At 43.1% G+C, this 24,046-nt stretch overlaps 1 protein-coding gene across 1 annotated transcript in view; it reads right to left on the bottom strand.

Annotated features, from left to right (window-relative positions):
* Window positions 1–24,046, bottom strand: part of ADAMTS16 (ADAM metallopeptidase with thrombospondin type 1 motif 16) — a 182,379-nt gene that overhangs the window by 74,728 nt on the left and 83,605 nt on the right. Inside the window, exons 10-13 of the mRNA XM_055422293.2 lie at window positions 18,576–18,729; window positions 7,733–7,828; window positions 1,706–1,854; window positions 173–345 (exon numbers count right to left, since the gene is read on the bottom strand). Coding sequence (XP_055278268.2) covers window positions 173–345; window positions 1,706–1,854; window positions 7,733–7,828; window positions 18,576–18,729 — 572 coding nt within the window. The remainder of the gene's footprint in view (window positions 1–172; window positions 346–1,705; window positions 1,855–7,732; window positions 7,829–18,575; window positions 18,730–24,046) is intronic.

Genomic DNA, 24,046 nt, shown 5'->3' with positions numbered 1-24,046 from the left:
TCAGGTTTAGATAAGATGCCTCGGGGCAGGTAGAACAGACCTAACAACCAGAACAGAACCTGTGACTGGCCTCACAATATTCGGTCTACCTGGATCCATTCTATAGCCTATGCAGTTCTTTAAAGAGTGAAGAAGCCGAGGCTGCTGCCAGAAAGCATGATTTGAGATTTACCTTCCACGTGGGTGTACGGCTTCCACTTGTAGAACCATCCTCGGAACCGTTTGCCATTGAACTCGGCACACTGCTGGGCGCGAAAGTCGACGCTGTTGTGGGGACATGTGTGGCTGTTGCAAAGCTTCAGAGTTCGCGTGGAGCCCACACAAAACTTGCCTCCATGCGATGGTCTGGAATGTATAGTTCACGGTTAGAAACTTGTCTTAAAACAGCTACTCACCCCTCCCTTGAATCGGGCTTGTTAGGGAGAGGGAGCAGGTAACGTTAAGGTATTTACTGTCACCAGTCAAGGAAAGTGCCTTTCTAAGAAGCCTCTTGCACTTGTTACATCCTTACAATATGGGTAGTGTTTTCCTTTTTTATTGGGTGTATTGTTTGCAATATTGATACAACAGGTTAGAACTTTGAAAGCCAGTGGCATGTATTTGCTCATCTCCCTGTAGGAGGCAGGTGGGCACTTCTGTTCTCTGAATTCTAAAAAGCAGAGCATGACTAAGGAAGGGCAGTGGTGAAAAGCAGAAATGAGCCTGGAATTCAACTGCTTCACTCTCCAGATGGCAGCTTCTTTCCACTTCCAGCTTCCTTGTGACAAAGCCAGGATATCAGATGGGGACGGAAGGAGCAGCCATCCTCCACTGGCTGCAAGGGACAGTAAACACCCCCTTCACCCCTAGAATTCACGCAGGCACCCCAGAAGGGGAGCATCCTGCTGAAGCAGGAGACCAGCTGGGTCTCATGCATTAAAGACAGGACTAACATAAATCATTTTACTTAGTGTCAGCATAAGTTAAACAAATAAAGGTGAACAATGAGGACTGAACAGCCCCTTCACTCCACTGCACTGAGGTCCGCTTCAAACATCCTTGTCTCCTACGGAAGACACAATGAAACCGCACACGTGCAGGTACATGTATTTGATGAAAAACCAAAGCTTTGTTTTTCTCACTTGAAAAAATTGTTCTTACTGATTCTCACTCATTTGTGTTCTCTGCACTTTTCTTATGACTTATTTCCATATTTTAGGCAGATCCTTGGTATTTCATGTAAACATGATTACAAGTGAGTTCCTGAATATTGATGTCGGGTCTGTTACTTTTGGGTCTTCTCTGGTGGCTCAGTGGTAAAGAATCTGCCTGCTAATGCAGGAGAGCTGGGTGCAACTCCTGGGTTGGGAAGATCCCCTTAAGAAGGAAATGGCAACCCACTCCGGTATTTTTGCCTGGGAAGTTCCGTGGAGAGAGGAGCCTGGTAGGTCCCTGGGGCTGCAAAGGGTTATACATGACTGAGAAGCTGAGCATACATGCACTGTTAATTGTGTTGTGGTCAAATAGTTACAAGCGCCTTAAATCATACCACAGAGACATCACTATACATTAAGTGCCTGAGTAAAAGGGCTTTCTGCCCTGGAATTCTTTTGCAATAACATGGGAAGCACAGATTTATTTTCACCGAGCGTCCTTCCACGTGCTGTTTGGGAAGTCTGTCACAGAGAGATGGCTCACTGGGGAGCAGGGAGGGCTGAGTGCTCACCTGGGGTTTGTGCAGAGTCTGTCCCTGTGTGACACCCCTCCTCCACAGGTCCTGGAGCAAGGGGACCAGGGAGACCAGTCTGACCAGTGGCCGTGAGTGGGCTTGGGGCCTTCGTCCCCGTATCTCACACACTGCCCTCCGCGGCACCACTGAAAGTTAAAACGACAGAACACTGATGTGACTGTGGGTGGAGACTGGCTCCATCACTCCAGTAATGCTCAGCCCTGAAACTTGGTTGAATAAGCAGACATCAGTCTCCCTACCCTCAGGGGCACATAATGAAAATACATTTAACAATGCTTCTTTTTTTTTTTTTTAATTGCAGTGTAACTGCTTTACAATGTTGTGTTAGCTTCTGCCGTACCACAGTGTGAGTCAGCCACATGTATACATATGTCCCCTCCTTCTTGAGCCTCCTGCCCAGACCCCCACCCACCCATCCCTAGGTCGTCACGGAGCACCAAGCTGAGCTCCCGGTGTTATTCAGCAGCTTCCCACGAGCTGTCTAGTTTACACACGGTCATGTATAGATGTCAATGCTACTTTTCTTCTTTCTTTCCAAAGTTAGCCTTGTTCTGTAAATCCGCATGAAAGGAAGATTCACAGAAGACTAAGTTCAGATAGATGTCTGGAATCTCCCACGTGTAGTCAGGTTTTGTTGCAGGAACATGTAGTACGATCATTCACCTCTCTGGTGTGTGAACTCTAACCTTCCCCGGCAACCACACACTCTTCATCTCTTGCTGTCAGAACAGACTGACTGTTGGGCAGAAAAGTCCCGCTGGAGGTCTGTGTCTCCACACCTTGTCATTTCCATCCGGCGCTTCGTGCTTTTGCTGGGAGCCTGGAGGCTTTAAGTGATGCCTGTCAGAGGTCACACAGCCTTCCGAGGGCATGAAACAATGCCCACAGGGCCCCACGTGTCCCAGGGAGGCCGGGGATGCTCTCAGCTCCCCTTCCTCCGGAGAAGTGTCCACTGATGTTATTCTGCTCAAGTCCCCGTGGTTTCTTCACTTGAACCACGTGCAAAAGCTACACGAGAGAGCACAGCATTCAGGGGCCTTGGTTTTCTACTGATGGACTCAGGCACCGGGCACAATCGGCACTCTGATGGCAAGCACTGTGTAGGAGACTATCAAATAATACTTTTAGGAAAGCAGAAACAACCTATCAATATTGATATGGTCGCTGAAAATAGTTCATGATTCCTTCTAGTACTTGGTGTCTACTGGATACATTCTACCTGAGATGCGGGAAGTGCTGGGTTTTAAAGTCACTTGGATAATTCCTCTGTCAAGTCATGGTTAAGCCAATGCCTTGACTTGAAGCCTAAACAGGACTTGTTTAGGTTACATCATTTCATTTTTCTTGGGATGTTTATAAATTACTTTAATAAAATTTGGTCTAGTTTTATTTTAAAATGATATAAAGGGTTTACATGACATAAGGATTTGTTTTAAAATGATGAAGAATCAGAGATCAAATTGCCAACATCCATTGGATCATAGAAAAAGCAAGAGAATTCCAGAGAAACATCTACTTCTGCTTAATTGACTATGCTAAAGCCTTTGACTGTGTGGATCACAACAAACTGTGGACAGTTCTTCAAGAGATGGGAATACCAGATCACCTTACCTGCCTCCTGAGAAAGCTGTATGCAGGTCAAGAAGCAACAGTTAGAAACAGACATGGAACTACAGACTGGTTCCAAATTGGGAAAGGAGTATATCAAGGCTGTATATTGTCACCCTGCTTATTTAATTTATATGCAGAGTACATCATACGAAATGCCAGGCTGGATGAAGCACAAACTGGAATTGAGACTGTCGGGAGAAATATCAATAACTTCAGATATGCAGATGACACCACCCTTATGGCAGAAAATGAAGAAGAACTAAAGAACCTCTTGATGAAGGTGAAAGAGGAGAGTGAAAAAGCTGGCTTAAAACTCAACATTCAAAAAATGAAGATCATGGCATCCGGTCCCATCACTTCAGGCCAAATAGATGGGGAAACAATGGAGACGGTGACAGACTTTACTTTCTCGGCTCCAAAATCACTGCGGATGGTGACGGCAGCCAGGAAATTAAAAGACACTTGCTCTTCGGAAGAAAAGCTATGAAAAACCTAGACAATGTATTAAAAAGCAGAGACATGAGTTTTCCAACAAAGGTCCATAGAATCAAAAGTATGATTTTTTCTAGTAGTCAGGTACGGATGTGAGAGTTGAACCATAAAGAAGACTGAGCATTAAAGAACTGATGCTTCTGAACTGTGGTGTTGGAGAAGACTCTCGAGTCCCTCAGAGTGCAAGGAGATCAAATCAGTCCACCTTAAAGGAACCAGTCCTGAATATTTACTGGAAAGACTGATGCTGAAGCTGAATCTCCAATCCTTTGGCTACATGATGCGATGAGCCAACTCATTAGGAAAGACCCTGACGCTGGGAAAGATTGAAGGCAGGAGGGGAAGGGACAACAGACAGAGGATGAGATGGTTGGACGGCATCAGCAACTCAATGAACATGAGTTTGAGCGAGCTCCGGGAGACGGTGAAGGACAGGGAAGCCTGGTGTGCTGCCGTCCGTGGGGTTGCAGAGTCAGACACGACTGAGCAGCTGAGCAACAATAAAGGGTTTGTGTAATGTTTTTCTGAAACTTGGAGTTTATTCTTTTGTTTTTTGACATAAGCAAATAATGCAGATTAATCATTCTTTTTCTTTCATAAATGACACCATTTACCGACATGTTTTCCCATTCTATTTTTTTCATTTAACTATACATTCTGTAGTTCATTCCACAGAGGAAGGTAGACACACCCCTCACTCCTTTGTTGCAGCAATAAAACATTCCATTCAGTGTATTTCCAATCCATGTCCTTCTGATGAACACTTGCATCATTTCCAGTCTTTTGCTTTGATCATCACTGCTTCAATAATTGTATTGCAAAAAAAAAATTTTTTTCTGTTTTTGTCAGAGTGTACTTTTGTAAAATTGAAGTGCAGTTGATTTACAATGCTGTGCTAGTTTCAGATCCTTATGTTAAGTAGACACACAAAATGTCTGCAGAAGCACTGGTTATATTTCTAAGAACCATCCCATTTGGTCACAGTTTTATATTTTATCGATGACTTGAAAGAAGGCTTTCTCTTGGGCGGTGTGATGTCACCATGAAGCACACATCCTGTTGTGATGCTGACCACGGGATCCACTGTCACTCTGAAACCCAGTACAGATGGGGAAGCAGTATAATGAGTCACGAAAACCGATGCCATGGAGGAGAAAATGAGCCCCACGCATCAGCTCAGCCAGGTGTGTGACCTGGGCACTGACTCAGGTGCCCTCAGCCTGCCCGTCCTCCTCCTAGCATCAGGGATGACGGAAACCACCAGACTGAGTTGTTCCAGGGACCCAAGGTAACGACCCAGTCCTTGCACCAAACGTAATCGCAAAGTGAGAGCTGGCTTCATTTTACATTAGGGATCACTGAAGAACCAGAATCTGCTTTGGAGCATCCTCATCCCCTTGCTATGGATTTCGCACGGCGTGAGCACAGGGAACCCAGCGTCTTTTTCCTGGAAGAGTTCTTGGGTCTATAGCGGGGGCTGCTGTAGGTTTACCCTCCGGACGCTTGTGGGGATTCGATGTATATAACGCTCCAAGGACAGCACTGGTCACGGAAAGATGCGCTGGCCACTGGCCAGGTGTGCCAGCATGCGCGTCCACCCAGAGCCTCGGTGCTGCAGCCGGTGGAGGGGAATAGGCTCCCATTCAGGAGAGCGATGTTCAGAAGCCGAAGAGCTACTGTCAGTTACCTAGTACACACCCACTGCTCTGGAATGCCCCAAAGTACTGGGACACTGACTTTTGGTAATGCTCACTTCTCAGTCAGTACAGCTCATGGACACCTGTGGACCAGTGATGCACAAAAACACACAACACCAAAGAAGCTTTTACAGGGGCCTATGATGCTTGTCCCGTCCTGACCACCGGGCACCCATGAGATTCTAGGCAGAATACTTAATGCCGTGCAATTCGTAAGGATCCATTCTGGCTTAATATGCTCTAATTCTTTTCAGTTTGCAGGAAAAACCTCTATTTGGAAACATAATGAAAAAAAATACCAATGAAAATCAGCAACAGAGGATGAGATGGTTGGATGCCATCACTGACCCAGTGGACATCAGTTTAGGCAAACTCCAGGAGACAGTGAAGGATAGGGGAACCTGGTGTGTACTGCAGTCCCTGGGGTCCCAGAGAGTCAGAAACAACTTAGCAACTGAACAACAGCTGTGCTTTCAGGGTAAATAGAATGTAATGATAATATACGGGTATCACCAGAGTTATTACATCACCCTAGAAAAACAGTAGATTTTAAAGAAAGCAGGCTGCCTGGAGAGCCAGGCTATACTGGTGCGCACCATCACCAGAGCAACAATGGGAGGGCTGCCAATCTCTCAGGAAATCAGCATAATTTTGAAAACTTTGCAGCCAAGTATGTGCAGGGAGTCATGATCACCTGCAGCTTAAAGCTCAGGTAAATTCCCTGGTTAAAGTGTCAGTCACTCAGTTGTGTCCAACTCTTTGGGACCCCATGGACTGCAGCCCACCAGGCTCCTCTGTTCATGGAATTCTCCAGGCAAGAACATTGGAGTGGGTAGCCATTTCCTTCTCCAGGGGATCTACCTGACCCGGGGCTAGAACCTGGATCTCCTGCATCACGGGCAGATTCTTTACCATCTAAGCCACCAGGGAAGCCCCAATTCCCTGGTATCCTGTGACAACTGGTATCTCTACATTGCAGTACCTCAGCAAGTGCGTTTCCTCTTTTGAGAAACTGTTGGTGTTCAGTCACGTCATGTCTGACTCTTTGTGACCCCATGGACTGCAGCATTCCAGGCTTCCCTGTCTCTCACCATCTCCCTGAGTTTGCTCAAGTTCATGTCCACTGAATGCCATCCAACCATTTTATTCTCTGTCACTCTTCTCCTTCTGCCTCTTGAGAAACTAAAAGCATTCTTACTAGACTCTTTTGTTATGGGTTAATATACTGCTGTCTATATCACTAGATAGGTTTAAATATCAACCTCACCCTTGGAAAGTCTGAAAATGAAGCATGTGAACACACGCAGGATGAATGGTTGCTAGGTGCTATTCCTAGGCAAATTTACCTCATTTCTCTTCATTTTCTCAGTCAGCATTGCAATAGTTTAACCCGAAAGCATGTTAACATTGTTTCTTAACACTGTAAACTCTTTCTTTCTGTACTCACATTTAAATATGTTTATAGTGTGACAGTTTACTTCGGACTTTAAATGTACTAGATCAATAATATTCAGGCATATGTTTCTATTTTGTACTTGTTAGCGTCACTAAAAAGTCCAGATACATAGAAGAAAAAATGGTTATGGTGACAATTTGGTTCTGACATCTTTCTTTTATAGTCTGACTATAGCCTTTTATAGTCTCAAAAATACAATCACACAGCTTAAATAAAAAGAATTAAAATATTAGTCTTGAGCATTGAGAGAATTTAAGTTTCAGTTTTAATGAGAGAATTGTCATTGTCTCCCAGTTAGTAATAAACTTGCCGTCTTATGAATTTTCTCTTTTCCCCAGGACAGCATCTTATTTTCCCAGGAGCAATAGTCAAAAGGATCTGTTCCATAGTCTTCAATATATGCTCTGAGGCTTTACCAGAACTATGGAACACTAGTTCTTTGCATGATTATAAGGTAGTCAGAGTTTAACATTCCCCCTCATTAAACAGAATCAGCCATCACTTGTTGCCTGACATCAGTGTCTAGTGATTGCAGCTATCTCATCAACGCATCATTAGAAAAGTCAGAAGGGGAGTCAGTCCTCTTCATAGAATTAATATAAATTAAGCAGTCTTTCGACATAGTATAGACAGGAACATAAAGATCAGGAAGACAGGCTCAGAAATACAAAGACAAAAGAAGGAAGGGTGCATGGCTAAAAGGCTGGCATCTGAATATGTCGTCTGTGCCTACGGTGAGCTCCTTACCATGTCACTCCCACAAGCAGTGCCTTCTGCAGCTGGCATAAATTTAGTCTCACATTTCCTTCCTATCCGGTGGCACCACAGGGCTTTACAGATATCCTAGAATGGAAAGAAGGTCATTAGTATTACAAATGGTCCACATAGCTGTGATAAAATGTTGTCGTTGTTTAGTTGTTAAGTCGGGTGTGACTCTGCCACCCTATGGACGGTAGCCTGCCAGGCTCCTGAGTCCATGGAATCTTCCAGGCAAGAACACTAGGGTGAGCTGCCATTTCCTCCTTCAGGGGATCTTCCTAACCCACAGATCAAATCTGCATCTCTTGCTTTGGCAAGTGGGTTCTTCACCACTGAGATACCTGGAAAGCCCAGTATCACTGAAAAGTTTAAGGGAAAACCAACTGATATAAATTAAAAGCTAATGTCTACTCAGGAGTAGGCACACATGGTAGACAAATCACCCAGGAGTCTCATGTTCTAGACACGGTCCAACTTCATTCTATCCCTGAAGCACAAAGAGTCGGACACGACTGAGCGACTGAACTGAACTGAACTGAAGCTCTATTTATTTATATTGATTCATCATACATTTAACAAAATTATACTTTCTAAATTAAAAATAAAATATGCTTACTCCAGACATTGAAGAGAAGTACAAATAATTAAGAAATTAAAAAGCAATAACACATAGCATTTTGTAATTCACTCTAGCTCCTACTCTCACTGATCTCTGCAACTCTGAACCCTCATTTCCATGCTGAAGACGGCTTTTAAACTCACTGACGCGTCCATTTCTCTGGCCAGTCATCCATTAATTCATTTACCCGCCCATCCACCATCCCCGAATCTTTGATGAAGGTCTAGAATGTGCCAGGATATCTAGCTAGGCATGAGGTTCCATAAGCAATATGACCAGACCGTGATGGACAGGGAGGCCTGGCGTGCTGTGACTCATGGGGTCGCAAAGAGTCGGACACGACTGAGCCACTGAACTGAACTGAACTCTCTCAAGAATGGTCTTAGAGGGGCTAGATCAGGTGTAAATCACCATTGGTGGGCATGGGAAGAGGTTCCCCCGCTACAAGGGAAAGAACATGGCGCAGGGTGGGCTTGCCATTAGAAAAGAGCTTCGCCTAAAGGACCCAGGAAAGGAGTGGGAGAAGATGGACAGATGAGTCAACTCTTCAGATCAAGTCTGGCTCTTTCCGAAGAGAAGGAATGAAGGGTTCATGCAAAGAAAGAGGAGAGAGCACAATGGCATGTGCAGGGGAATGAAGCCCCGCATGGCCGATTCGTCAGCAAAATAAAACAAGATCTGAGGCTTAATCACAATAAAAAGTCTTTCCAACTGTAAGAAGTTATTTGTGCTTTTAGAGCCAAAGGAACATCTTGGTGAAGGGTAGACCGTGGGGCTCATGAAATGATGGGACCTCCAGGAAAGCTGGTGGGGGCTGCAGTGCACCTGATGAAAACATTTCTTAAATGACCAGTACAACGGTTCTGAATACTTGAACCAGTGCTGCACTATTTCCCAAGACATTTACTATCTGCATCTACAGGGCGCTTAGTGTTATAAAGAAAATGCCACACAGCAGAACTTCCACATCTGTCTGAAAGATGGCATTTCACGGCTCTATGCCTCCGCTTCCTGGATCAGAGGGCGGTTCACGGCATTTACATGGTACTGTTAAATTGTATTTTCTCTGGAGCCTGACAGAATCATAAGTGCTACTGGGGCAAATGTGTCATGCCTGGTGGTCAGTGTTAATGCTTGGTTCTCATGACATTAATTAGCATGCTATACCAGGGGGTCTCTGTTCTTGGCCACAATGGTGTTTAGAGATCAGAGCCATAAGAAGACCTGAAGGCATCCATAAAATCAGGGGGCTGGGTGTCTGTAAGTCTCCAGAGAGACAACTAGGAAGCTCTGTTTTCATGGATGACATCGTGACAGAAAACCAGAATACAAATAAAACTTCCTTAAAATCAGAACTTGTGGACCTAGGCTCAAGGTCCGTGTGGAAATATGACAAGTCACACACAGATTTCAGACAGTGGTGCAGGGTAGGGGTACCTGCCCTGGAGTGACCTACTGATTTAGGCGGCTGGGCAAGCACAAGCAAAGGGAAGAACACACAGATGGATACGTGAATGATGAGGGAATGGTTAGCTCCTATGGCTGGGTGAGCAGGAGACAGACACAGAGGCCCAGGGGAGGGTTTGGGCTTCTGAGAAGGTATCTGGTGTGAACTGGGCAGGCAGAACCCGGGTATCCTCCTTGTATGCAGCTGCCCATCAACTTGTCCCGGGGGCCGCATGAAGTGTCGGAGGTCCTGTGCCCACCTCAGGGCCTGGCACTCGACAGGCACCAAACTCATGCCAGCGTCCTTTCTCAGTTCTGAGCCTGAGGAGATGTGAGCTCAGGTCCAGTTCCCAGCCTGGGCCATGGCTGTGGCTGGACGGGGCCAATGCTGCTAATTCCTGGGCAGTTTTGGAGATGATGGAAGAGGGTGAGATAAATGGGGCTTTAAAATGTTAAGTTATTTTTATGTTTTTGTCATCGATACCTGGAACAGTGCTTAGCACTGGCTGGCTTTCAATAAATGCTTTCTGAGTGAGTCAAACATCTGTTAGTTTGTTTCTGTGGAAACCTTGGACAGAGTGAGCAGAAACTTCTTTAGCGTAAAATGATCATAATAGTGATCAGTGGATTGTGATCATGAAAACATCTAAGCTGATTCAGGAGGGTAACCTTATGATATGAAAGCACTGCCCTGAGACGACTGCTGAAAGTATCTTCAGGGTCTTCTGACATGACAGTTTTGGGTAACATTCTGCAGAATATACACATATAGATGGAAAATACTAATGAAAGTGACGGTTTTTAAGTTTTTTGAGTAAGAAGCTCTCATGGAGAGGATGCTGGTGACCGTCAGCTGACCACTAAATCATATGATGTGTCTCCACTTCAGCCTGTGCCCAGTTTATGCCATCTGTGAATTTCAGCCCCATCCTTCAAACTGCTCCATCCCCAATTCTAGGCCCCCAGGTAGAAATAAATCAAGAGTTACAAGAGCCTTGAAATACATAATTCATGTTACTGTGTTCTAACATGTGAAAAATATTCGAGGCTTTGGTGTCTTTATAGATGTAAATACTGACCAGTTAATAACAATGTGACAATCTATCCTGGAAAGCAAATAGAAACTCTAGTATCTCAAACGATGTTTATTTTGTTATCTAAACAACTCAAATCCAATTATTCCCTCTTGGTTTTATCTTATTTTGACTTTACTGCTAACTTCTGGATTAAGTACAAGGGTGGTATTAAACTAGCATTATGATATTACATTCTTAATAAAATTTTAGGGTCTTCTTGGAACAAAGATATTATTAAATCATGGTTCCAGGGATAAGAATTTGGAATGCAATAAATGCTGGACGGGGTGGGGCAGGCATGGGGTGGGTGGGTGGGGGCGCCCCAACTTACCAACAGTACCCAGGACACTAAGGTGATCAAATTTCCAATTCTCACATGCTGCACCTCAGGTTGTAGGTTCAGGACACCAAGCAATGTTGATGAAGCAGAATAGGAACTTAACAAAGACACAGTGTTCAAAATAACTAAAAATGGTATAGATGATCCTATTGGCAAAGCAGAGCCAGAAAGAACAAATGAATGGGCACCAAAGAGGGGAGGGGGCTGGATGAACGGGGAGACTGGGACTGACACACACATGTTACTGATACTGTGTGAGTATCCTTTCACAAGATAGGTAACTAATGAGAACCTACTGTATAGCACAGACAGCTCCACTCAATACTCTGCTGACTTGAATGGGAGGGAAATAAGAAAACAGAGAAGATACATGTGAACTTATAGGTGACTCGCTGTTACACAGTGGAAAGTAACTCAACACTGTAAAGCAGCTGTTGTTGCTGTTCAGGTGCCCAGTCATGTCCGCCTCCTAGTGATCCCATGGACTGCAGCACGCCAGGCCTCTCTGCCCCTCAACATCTCCCGAAGTGTGCCCAAGTTCATGTCAATATCATCAGTGATGCCGTCCAGCCATCTCATCCTCTGAAGCCCTCTTCTCCTTCTGCCCTCAATCTTTCCCAGAATCAGGGACTTTCCCAATGAGCCGGCTATATCCCAATTAAAAAACAAGTTGAACAGGAAAATAAAGAAGAATGTTTAGGCCCATGTAGAGAGTTCACTCTTGCCTTTATGTTTGCTGCCAAGGAACACTCTCTTAACGAAGGCTCTCACTTGCTATTGCATCCCATAATTTAAGAGTTATCTTCACAGTGATCTATTGCAGTAATGCTGACTTGTTTGTGTGCATGTGCTCAACAGCTTGGTCGTGTATGACTCTCTGTGACCCCATGGACTGTAGCCCACCAGGTTCCTCTGTCCATGGAATTTTCCAGGCAAGAGTACTGGAGTGGGTTGTCATTTCCTTCTCCAAAGGACCCTCCCAACCCAGGGGTCATATCTGTGTCTTTTGTGTCTGCTGCTTTGGCAGGCGGATTCTTTACCACTTGATTAAATTTAGTATCACAACCTAACATTCCAAATAAAATAAACATTTTCAGATGATTGGATTTGTTTTAGCATGTCCACATCATGAATAGAGTGCTATCAGATTCATTTACTCAAACTGTTAGTATTAGACTTTCTCAAAAATATATACTGAAAATTCATATACAAATAATGTGATAATAGGATACATAATTTATTACAATTATTTTTTTTCAAGCAGTGGTGTGTTTGTATCACCAGTTCTGATTATCAATATACAAGTCATCAGTGGATTGAGAAAGCCATGACCGTCTATGTGTGTGTATTTATACACAAGTATGTACACACCCATATATACACACCAAACACACACCCATTTATCCAAGAGAAGAATGAGTATGTATTCACATCATCTTTTAAGTTTCCAAACTAAATGGCACTTGGTAGTTAAAAGAGGTTTAAACCTGTCTAAAATATCATCCATCCATCTGTAACCCTTCCCACCAAGTTTGTACTGAGTGGGTCTTAAGTGCCAAGGGTTGATTTAGGCACTGGGTAGTCTCTCTGTTATTTATCATTTTATGTTCTCCCATCAGAAAAGCTCCAGATCTTTACATTTCAACTTAATCAAATAGAATCATTCTTAAAAGATTTCAGCAGGAGGTCATTTGAAAAATTAAATTTTATAATTAAGAATTTCCTGAGATGCTTCAATTCATATGGAATATATAGAATCTAATTGTTACTCTGTATCTAAAGTTGAGATTCTTTATATTAGAGGGTTTGGTCACGAGTAGAATTTAACTCCTAAAAAGAAAACTATGTCAATTTTATTTGTATTAAAAAACAATTTCACATCATAGGGAATGATGTCACAATACTGACTTTGATGGATTTTTTTTTCAAAAGGTATTTTCTCTATTGTTTATGGTGAAGTAATTGGTACTAGGCATACTTTTCTACATTTAAAAACTATAAAACCGGCTAATTGTTTCAGACTCTTGCAACAAGCAACGCAGTACATAGTTCTCAAGAGAAGAGAAATTTATCAGGTGAGTGCCACCTCTGCCCAGCTCCCTGCCTGGGTACATTTTGCTGACCATGGTACAGAAATGTGGATCCTGTGCAGACAACAGCAGTCTCGCCGAATTGAGAGTGCAGAGATCCACGTTGCGGCTGCAGAAGTAGCCAGAATTTGTGGGACGACGACCAGAAAGGAAAAAGCTAAATTGAATAGGGAGCCCTGAGGATTCCCTGAAGGTCCTTATCTAAGGGGTGAATGGCTGATACCAGGATGAGACTCCAAGTGGCCTGGCAGAGCCCAGCATCTTTGAGCTGAAAGCGGATAAGGGTTGGAAGATTGCACATACACAGTGCTGGGAGAAAGCAGTGTTCTGGACCACACAAAGTGTGCAGACCTGCAGTGAGCATCTGCGCATCCAGTGGAAAGCCCAAGTCCGCATCTCATGAGTAAGAACCACAAGCTGTCTAACAGGTAGAGTACAGGCTGTGCCTTAGAGCTAAGGAGAACCCCAAATAGATGAGCCCTAAGGAAGAGTAACATCTATTTCTGCTTCATTGACTTTGCCAAAGCCTTTGACTGTGTGGATCACAATAAACTGTGGAACATTCTGAAAGAGATGGCAATACCAGACCACCTGACCTGCCTCTTGAGAAACCTGTATGCAGGTCAGGAAGCAACAGTCAGAACTGGACATGGAACAACAGACTGGTTCCAAATAGGAAAAAGAGTACGTCAACGTTGTATATTGTCACCTTGCTTATTTAACTTATATGCAGAGTACATCATGAGGAATGCTGGGCTGGAAGAAGCACAAGCTGGAATCAAGATTGCCGGAAGAAATATCAATAACCTCAGATATGCAGATGACACCACCCTTATGGCAGAAAGTGAAGAGGAACTCAAAGGCCTCTTGATGAAAGTGAAAGAGGAGAGTGAAAAGGTTGGCTTGAAGCTCAACATTCAGAAAACGAAGATCATGGCATCTGGTCCCATCACTTCATGGGAAATAGATGGGGAAACAGTGGAAACTGTGTCAGACTTTATTTTTTTGGGCTCCAAAATCACTGCAGATGCTGACTGCAGCCATGAAATTAAAAGACGCTTACTCCTTGGAAGGAAAGTTATGACCAACCTAGATAGCATATTAAAAAGCAGAGACATTACTTTGCCAACCAAGGTCCGTCTAGTCAAGGCTATGGTTTTTCCCGTGGTCATGTATGGATGTGAGAGTTGGACTGTGAAGAAGGCTGATCGCTGAAGAATTGATGCTTTTGAACTGTGGTGCTGGAGAAGACTCTTGAGAGTCCCTTGGACTGCAAGGAGATCCAACCAGTCCATTCTAAAGGAGATCAATCCTGGGTGTTCATTGGAAGGACTGATGCTAAAGCTGAAACTCCAATACTTTGGCCACCTCATGCAACGAGTTGACTCACTGGAAAAAACTCTGATGCTGGGTGGGATTGGGGGTAGGAGGAGACGGGGACGACAGAGAATGAGATGGCTGGATGGCATCACCGACTCGATGGACATGAGTTTGAGTGAACTCCGGGAGTTGGTGATGGACAGGGAGGCCTGGCGTGCTGTGGTTCATGGGGTCGCTAAGAGTTGGACATGACTGAGCGACTGAACTGAACTGAACTTAACTGAAGGAAGAATGGTGGTGGCTCAGACGGTAAAGAATCTGCCTGCAATACGGGAGACTCAGGTTCAGTTCCTGGGTCTGGAAGATCCCCTGGAAAAGGAAATTGCTACCTACTCCAGTATTCTTGCCTGGAGAATCCCATGGACAGAGGAGCCTGGACGGCTACAGTCTATGGGGTCACAAAGAGTCAGGTATGACTGAGTGACTAAAAAAAAAGAAGGAATAATAAAACAAAGGCTCGGGGGATCAAAAGAATTCACCTACTATAACAATGTAATATTAATATACATCATATAAAATAACAATATATCATAATATATAATTGTAACGCAAATGATATGTTATATTCAAAAAATGGACATAAGTGAATAAATGGGATAGTCTCTAGAGAAATACAGACTATAAAAAAGAACCAAATGGTGATTCTAGTATGAAACTTAAAATAACCCAAATGCATAGTTTGATGAATTGTCTAAATAAATGATTAGAAATGTTAGAAGAAAGATATAAATGATGACAAATTTTTATTAGAAACAGCTGAGTCCAGATGAAAATGGAACTATATCTTTAAAGGGTCCAAAGGGAGAAAAAGGAACAAAGAATGAACTGTTTAGAATTTTATATTCAGAAAAAACTGTTCTTCAAAACTGAGGGTAAATTAATGACATTTTTCAGATAAAGAAAACCTGAGATACTTTATGGCCACAGATTTGTGCTACAGAAATGCTAAAGGAAGTTCTTCAGGGCGTAAGGAAATGACACAGTTTGAAACTGATCTATAAGAAAGCATGAATAACAAATGGCAAATGTGTGGGTCAACATAAAAGACGACTCTATTTTATTTAAAAACAATCCATTATTTTAAAACAAAAATTGTAACAGTGTGCCATGTGGCTCATAGCTTGCAAAAGAAATAAAATACATCATGTCAATAGTACAAAGTGTGAAAGAAGGATATATGGACCCATTTGTTGTAAGGATCCTGCATTTTGCATAAACTGACATGATGCTAATTCTACACAGGTTGCAAATTAAAGATGCAGCTTTAGAGCAACCACTAAAAGTACAAGAAAAAGATAGCTGAAAAGCGAATTGGTTCAAAAAGTAGAATTTTTGAAAAGACATTTAATCCCAAAGAAAACAGAAACAAAAAAGCAATGAACAAGAAATAGCAAAATGGGTGATTTAAATCCACTATGTCAGTAACTATTGTGCGTAGTCGCTCAGTCGTGTCTGACTCTTTGTGACCCCACAACCCTCAGTCATGCCTGACTCTTTGTGACCCCAAAAGAAAACAGAAACAAAAAAGCAATGAGATCAGGAAACAAATAGCAAAATGGGAGATTTAAATCCACGATGTCAATAATTGTTGTGCTTAGTCGCTCAGTCGTGTTCGACTCATTGTGACCCCATGGATTATAACCTGCCAGGCTCCTCTGTCCATGGGGAGTCTTCAGGCAAGAATACTGGAGTGGGTTGCCATGCCCTCTTCCAGGGGATCTTCCCAACCCAGGGATCAAACTCAGGTCTCCTGCATTGCAGGTGGATTCTTTACCATCTGAGCCACCAGGGAAGTCCCATGTCAATAATTACATTAAACATAAATGAATTAAACATTCCAGTGAAAGGCTGGAAACTGTTCAACTGGATACAAAAGCAATATCAAACTAAAGGATGCTACAACAGACACATGTTACATAAAAACACAAAGAAACGGGCAGTAAAAGAATGGGGAAAATATCATGTAAAGAGTATTCTTAAATACGCTGATATGGCTGTATTAGCATAATATAAAGTAGAATTCAAGAAAAGTGACATTATGAAAGGTAAAATAAAGTTACTGCATATTAATTAAAGGATCATGAAGACATAAATCCAAAACTTGTATACACCTAAAAATTTAGCTTCAAAATACACAAAGCAAAAACCAATAGAACCAATGGGAAAACAGAAAAATATATAATCTTTGTTAAAGATTTTAACACTCATCTCTGAAATCATTAAATACCAAGTAACAGATATTGCAGAGGCTATAGAAGCTGTAAATAATATTAGCAAACAAACTAACAGAATCTCTTACCAAGCAAGGACCAAGAAGGGACCTCAGTTTGATAAAAGGTTACCAGGTAAAAATTTAATTGTAAACTGAAAACAAATGCATTTCCCTGAGTGTAAATATTTCCTCAGTAAATATTTTCTGAGATGTCTGAAGAAGGAAAGATGTCTGGAGAAGAAAATGCAATACACTCCAGTATTCTTGCCTGGGAAATCCCATGGAGAGAGGAGTCTGGTGGGCTACAGTCCATGGTATCATAAAAGGGTTGGACATGACTTAGTGACTAAACAATAACGACAACAGAAGGACATGCTGCATTTAACTTATTCCTTATATTTTCCAAACAGCACTAGTTTACCATGGATGATAGCCCACAGTCTCAGCAAAATAATGTGGAGTACGCTGTAGAACACTCCACCTTTGAAAGAAAATGTTAGATGTGGGCTCCTTTTCCTTAGCAAACAGAAGAGCAACACAAAAAATTCTCAGGGATCTTATATATTCCTCCAACGGAAAAAGCAACACTGGGAATACTGTGTTGATGCTAGCTGATTTACTATTCTGGTTCCAAGCTGAGATTACCCAGCTGAGGAGATAAATATCCAGTTCTGGCAGACAGCTGTAACTGACTCTGTGGGGAGACCTACTTGAGTTTAGAAGAAAGAAGATGATCGCGTTGGATTTAAACTGGGCATATTCCCAGCATGTTCTGAAATGTTGGAGATTTCTGGACGACTATATATTTTTGTCCACTTTCCTTTTGATTTTATTATAAACTAGGATAAAAGAAAACTCCTGTGATCCCATGGACTGTAGCCTGTCAAGCTCCTCTGTCCGTGGGATTTCCCAGGCAAGAATAATGGAGTGGGTTGCTATTTCCTTCTCCAGGGGATCTTCCTGGCCCAGGGATGGACCCCAGGTATCCTGCATTAGCAGGTGGATTCTTTATGGAGTGAGCCACCAGGAAAGCCCCCAAAATAGCTATTTTCATTCAATTTATGGGTGGCTTTGCTAGCAGTTTAGTAGAGCGGGTTATGAAATCTCCATGTTCCCTTGTCTAGCAAGAGCACATGTCTCTGTGTTATATGGGGAACTGATGTGAGAAAACCACTCTGCTGGTGTCCCTGGGGTCAGTGGACTACTATGAAAGGCTTCTTTAGAAATACTTCATTTGAGGAATTTAATAATCAGAAGTCCCAGACAGGCTACTGCCTTATGGTAAATTCTGTCTCTGTCTGAGGAAGGTCGGGGAGCAGGGGCAGTGAGCACTGTTCCTTAAATACCATTTGAAAAGAATGCAGTGTATTAATTTGCCAACTTCCACCAACCAAGAGTTCTCACTGAACTCCCACATGATAAATCAGAAGGAACTGACCCAAGAGGCCAAGTCAGTACTCGAGAGAAAACTGATACCTACCACAGCATCCACGGTCATCTTCTTTGCCAGTAAGACATGTGTTTCCTGTTATACAGAGCCAGCCCTAACACACAGGATTTGACATTTGGTAGGTACCCAATAAACGCAGCATACATCAACGTCAGCTTCACTGAATAAAATGGTTTTATGAAGCATTTCGCACTGAACACTTGCCAACAATCACTTGCCTTTTTGAAATCCAGCATGCAGAGCTTGGCTTTCTCTCCAAACTGCCACTTGCACTGCGTGTTCGCATCGTATAACTCTCCGGGCAGCTTCTCCGGATACTTGTACTCCTTCACGGGCTTTGGCCGGTCAGCAAGGCAGGTAGCCTGGGCGGTGCTAGAACAGAGGAGCTGCTGGTGAGGCCAGGAGTTACCAAAGGTGTACACACAATCAGGCCTTTTGTTTCCCGTCATGAAAATCTACAACATGTCTTGTGCAAAGAAGAGGGGACATTTTTTTTCCTGAGGTTGAAATAAAACATTTATCTTAATCGTATTTCAATATACGATTCACTTTCTAAAACTGTTCATAATCTATGTCACCTTTTCCAGGGAGGCCATTTGCTCTTCATGGGATCTCTCACTTAGCATGGGGAAAGTGAGAAGAAATAGTACAACCAGATGTTCGATGCGAGAAGCTGCTATAACAGACACCATCTAAAGTACACTCCTTGCCAGGAACAATAAAAAGATGAAATGAGCATTGTTAACAGCAGAAACATGATCAACCAGTTTCAAAGGCTGTGATTTTTTTCTTCCTTCCTTTCCTGCACAATAGCTTCCAGCTTCCACATGAAACACGTGCCGTGATTTCCATCAGAAATGCTCTATACGAAGGCTGATTTCTGACTAAATTCCCAGGCCGAGAAGAAGTTCATTCTCTCCTTCAGTTCACTATCAGATGGTTAACTACCAATTAGTGATTTCTTCCTCCACAAACAGGGCATCCTCTTCCCTACAGACATGCTTCGGTATAATTTTGCATTCGGAGGGAGGAGGAGAAACAAGTGTTTGCAAATAGCAACTATTCTGCTTATAAATTTCAATAAGCAAAAGATAACAGCAAACAAACCAAAGTAAAACACTTCTATGATCACAACAGATTCCACAGCAGTCGGTCACCTTAGGTACCTCCCATCTCTTCTCTGTGGAGCTGCTCACCTTGGGGGAATCTTTACCTACCCTACTCACCCCAAAGGAACAATCTGTCCTCTGTTTCTGTTTGATTTTCTTTTCAGCATCCCACACATTCGTGAAATCATGCAATGCCTGTCTTTCTCTGACCCATTTCACTCATTTCATAATGCCCTCAAAATTCGTCTACGTTGTCACGCATGATAAAACTTCCTTCTTTCTCACGGCTGAATGATATTCCACCGTGTGCATGTGTAGGTATAGACACAGTGGGTATGTGAGCTTCCCAGGTGGCACCAGTGGTAAAGAATCTGCCTGCCAGTGCCAGAGACACAGGAGACTTGTGTTCGATCCCTGGGTTGGGAAGATCCGCTGGAGGAGGAAATGATGACCCAGCCCAGTATTTTTGCCTGGAGAATCCCATGGACAGAGGAGCCTGGCAGGTTAAAGTCCATGAGGTTGCAAAGAGTCAGACACTACTTAGCGACTAAACACACACACACACACACACACACACACACACACAGCAGTGCATATACGCATATAAACATCACATACACTTCATATGTACCAAATCCTCTTTACTCTTTCACCCACTGAAGGACACTCAGGCTGTCTCCATGGCTTGGCCATTGTGATGTGCTCCAGATCATGACCTAGGCAGAAGTCACACTGAAGTGTGTGTGCATGTGTGCTAAGTCACTTCAGTCACATCCAACTCTGTGACCCTATGGACTGTGGCCCCCCCAGGCTGTAAAATGTTATTGAGCTTTTAATTTTGTACACATATATTATATATGTGGTCAAGCATGGCAAAAAATAACATTAATGAAGAAAATTAGGCCAAGCCAGAGGTTCTTTAAGAAAACTTCAAAGTCCTTTTCCCTGCCAGGACTCATGAACCATAACAGGTTAAAGACCTCCAGAGATTTTTTTTTTTACCTTCACCACCTCTTCTTCCAAGAGAGGACACGGGCCCTCAGAAAAGGCTACCTACTTGCCTCAGTCAAGGCCTCCCAGGCTTACGTGGGAAAGTCCAGGTTGGCACATGAGCTGATTCCCTGGCTGATCTTTGGGAAAGCGCTCGTCCATCCATCTCACAAAAACTACACTTAGCCAAGGCCTGAGGGCTTCTTTTTTTAAGATCAATATTAAACAGCAGGGCAAGATGTAAACTGAAACTTACATTTCAGTTTCTCTTATGCCCCCAAACAGACTCTTTCAGGCCAAATTAAATTTTCTCATCCACAGGGTGGTCTGGGGCATACCAGGGCATCTGTGCCCCTTTAAACTCCTGCTTTCCTGCAATGACCTTTCTCATGTATGGATGTAGATTGTGTGATGAGAGGGCTTCCCTCGTGGCTCAGATAGTAAAGAATCTGCCTGCAATGCGGGAGACCTGGATTTGATCCCTGGGTCAGGAAGGTCCCCTGGAGAAGGGAATGGCACCCCACTCCAGTATTCTTGCCTGGAGAATCCCATGGACAGAGGAGCCTGGAGAGCTACAGTCCTTAGAGTCACAAAGAGTAGGATACAACTGAACAAATGTTTCAGTTCAGTTCAGTTCTGTGATGAGAGGGGAGGCATGTTCTCTGATCAGCAGTTCATGATTCAAACTTTCAAGCAGGAAATTGAAGATGAGCCCACGTTGCCATTAAGTTTAAAATAATGAGCTAAAATTTCCCGAAGTCCTAGGCCTCCCAGATACAGACATGAGTAACTGTGATGAGGTCTGTCTGTCTGCAGGAAGTGACATACGTCTTTACTGATGAGGCTGAGGAGTTTACTGTAAAACTACTTATCTACTAAGTACAGAGAAAAGTAGTGCTGACAACTTCAGGCCAATTGAGTTCCCTTATTATATATAATTTTTCTGTACACCCAATGCTAAACTGCTAATAAAGGAAAGCAGATTCATCTTCCAAAAGTTGGTCACTTATCCTTACTCGTTGTTGGGATCACATCCAAATTGCTGACTAACTGGTGGAGAATATAACACTGTTTTGATTACTTAAAAGTTAGGTAGTCAGAAAACATGTAAAAGAAGATGGATTCAGGTTCATTAAATCAACGAAAAATCAGGGTTGAAACACTGTGGGCACATTCAGTTCACAACCAGACATCTCAAGTACTAAGAATCTGAAGAGTGAATTTGACAATAAGAGGCTTTCTTGGAAAACTTGATCTTTCAAGAAAACACATTTCTGAGCATGAAAAAAATCTCACATTTTTATTATTATGTGGTCCAAAGAAATTTGTAAACTCCCCGAAAACAACTGTTTATTACTGCATGGCTAGAGAAGAGTTTTACTAATCGGCACAAAAATCAATGTGTACTTCAGCATGCATTTAACCTTCCAGTATCACTGAACAAAATGGCTTTGGGCTCCAGACTGTTATCAGTCAATCTTAGGGTCACATTTTGATTTGACGATTACACCCGTGATTAATGTCATGGAGGACTGCTCTCTTTCCATGAGTTGGTCTATATTTCTTGGCAGTTTAAAACCCAAACTCTCTCATGAAGCTGATTTTCACTGCAAGCCCACACTTTGCATCCCTGGTGCCTGCACTTTTCAGGTTTTCAGAGCACATTTCAAAAAATTTATAATGTTTATATATCTTCATCAAGACCAGTAAGATGAAAAAGAAGTAAATTTTTAAGAATATAAAATTTATACAAAGGAGTTGAGATATAAAAACATTTAAAAATTTCCTTGTCAATACTTCTTTGTTGGAGAAAGCAGAATCCTTCATACACACACACACACACACACACACCCCTAAAAATTTGAGCAGCTGCATGAAGCAGCTAAAAACAATGCCAACAATCCCCAACTTGACTCCAAGAGAACACTGTACAGGGAAAAGCCAACGTTGAAAGGACCCATTGTGTCATGTCAGTTGAAGAAGAGTGTGAATGCTGCCTTTTTGGTAACAGAAATTTTACAAAGCAATCAAGTGTGTATATCCCTAGAGTACAGGTTTATATTACAGGATACAGATTTGTTATTGTTGCTGTTTAGTCACTTAGTCCTGTACGACTTTTTTAGAACCCCATGGACTGAAGCCCACCAGACTCCTCCGTCCATGGGATTCTCGAGGCAAGAATACTGGAGTGGGTTGCCATGCCTGCTTCCAGGGGATCTTCCTAACCCAGGGATTGAACCTATGTCTCCTGTGTTGGCAGGCAGGTTCTTTACTACCAGGGAAGCCCAGGATACAGATATCATCCACAAAATTCTCCCCTTCCAGCAGCCACCATTCCTTCAGCTGGTAAAATGTACTATCTTGGCTGAGGTCTCAGGGTGAGGCTGTGACGAAGCACAACAGCTGCAGGCTGGCAGTCAGGATGTAGCTCAGAAGGTGTGCTATGAGGTCTGGAGAAGCGACGGGAAAGGCAGAAGGAAAGGGAAACCGGCCACTGGCTTGCCGTCGCAGGGGGGCATGGGAAGTTGTCTATCGGATGTTAAACACCACACTGGGAGTGCAACCAAAAGAAAAACACCTGTGACCCTGCCCAAATGGTGGTCGGGGAGCAAGACAAATTAATTTGTGCAACAGAAAAAAGGAAAATCGAACCAGATCTCCTGCATTGAGGGCAGATTCTTCACCTGCTGTTACCCGGGAGGCCCTTATAAATGTATGTAGCTATATAAATCTACAATTATGTTTATATACACACATGTACAGTTTTTATATTTTTAAACAATTCTGTGCTAGTAAAACTTTGCTTACCTTGAAATACTTGTATTCGTTTCTAGAAACACCTTAGCCCAATTTTAAGCTTCAACATCACAGCCAAAGGCTGTCCTTTACAATCTATATGAGATAAATTGCTTCAGTTTTGTCCCACTCTTTGCGACCCTATGAACTGTAGCCCGCCAGGCTCCTCTGTCCATGGGATTCTCCAGGCAAGAACACTGGTGTGATCTGCCATGTCCTCCTCCAGGGGATCTTCCCCACCCAGGGATTGAACCCGGCTCTCTTATGTCTTCTCCACTGGCAGGCAGATTCTTTACCACTAGTGCCACCTGGGAAGTCCTAGGATCTATATATTTGTATATTTTCCCCCTGCTCTTCTTTCGTTTTCTCTCTCTGACTTTCAAGTCTACTAATTTTTTTCTTGTGATAATCTGCTACAAATTCTTAAGGTAAGGTGGTTTCATGTGTTGTTTTTTCCCCAAGAATATATAATTGAAATAAGAGTGATAATTCTCACACTCTCTTTGATGAAGCTCAGACATGTGAATGTGTTTCAAGAGACCGAAGTAGCCCACTTCCCTCCTGTTTCCAGCATGCAAGTATTTTGAAAATAAGGAAGCAATGCTCTTTGCATCTCCTTTACAATGGGGGTCCCCAACCCCCGGACTGCAGAGTGCTCACGTTCAGAGGCCTCTTAGAAACCTGGCCGCACAGCAGAAGGGGAGCGGCGGGTACACCTGAGTGTGGGGACCACTCCGACAGGACTCGGTGGACCCAGCCGTGAACGTGAAAGGCACTGGGAGACACACAACCAG

The sequence above is a fragment of the Moschus berezovskii genome, chromosome 18 (assembly GCF_049115385.1).
Source record: "Moschus berezovskii isolate FMDL1 chromosome 18, NW_MosBer_1.0, whole genome shotgun sequence".
Lineage (NCBI taxonomy): Eukaryota > Metazoa > Chordata > Mammalia > Artiodactyla > Moschidae > Moschus > Moschus berezovskii.
The sequence above is the reverse complement of the archived record's forward strand: the minus strand, read 5'-3'. Positions and strand labels throughout refer to the sequence as shown.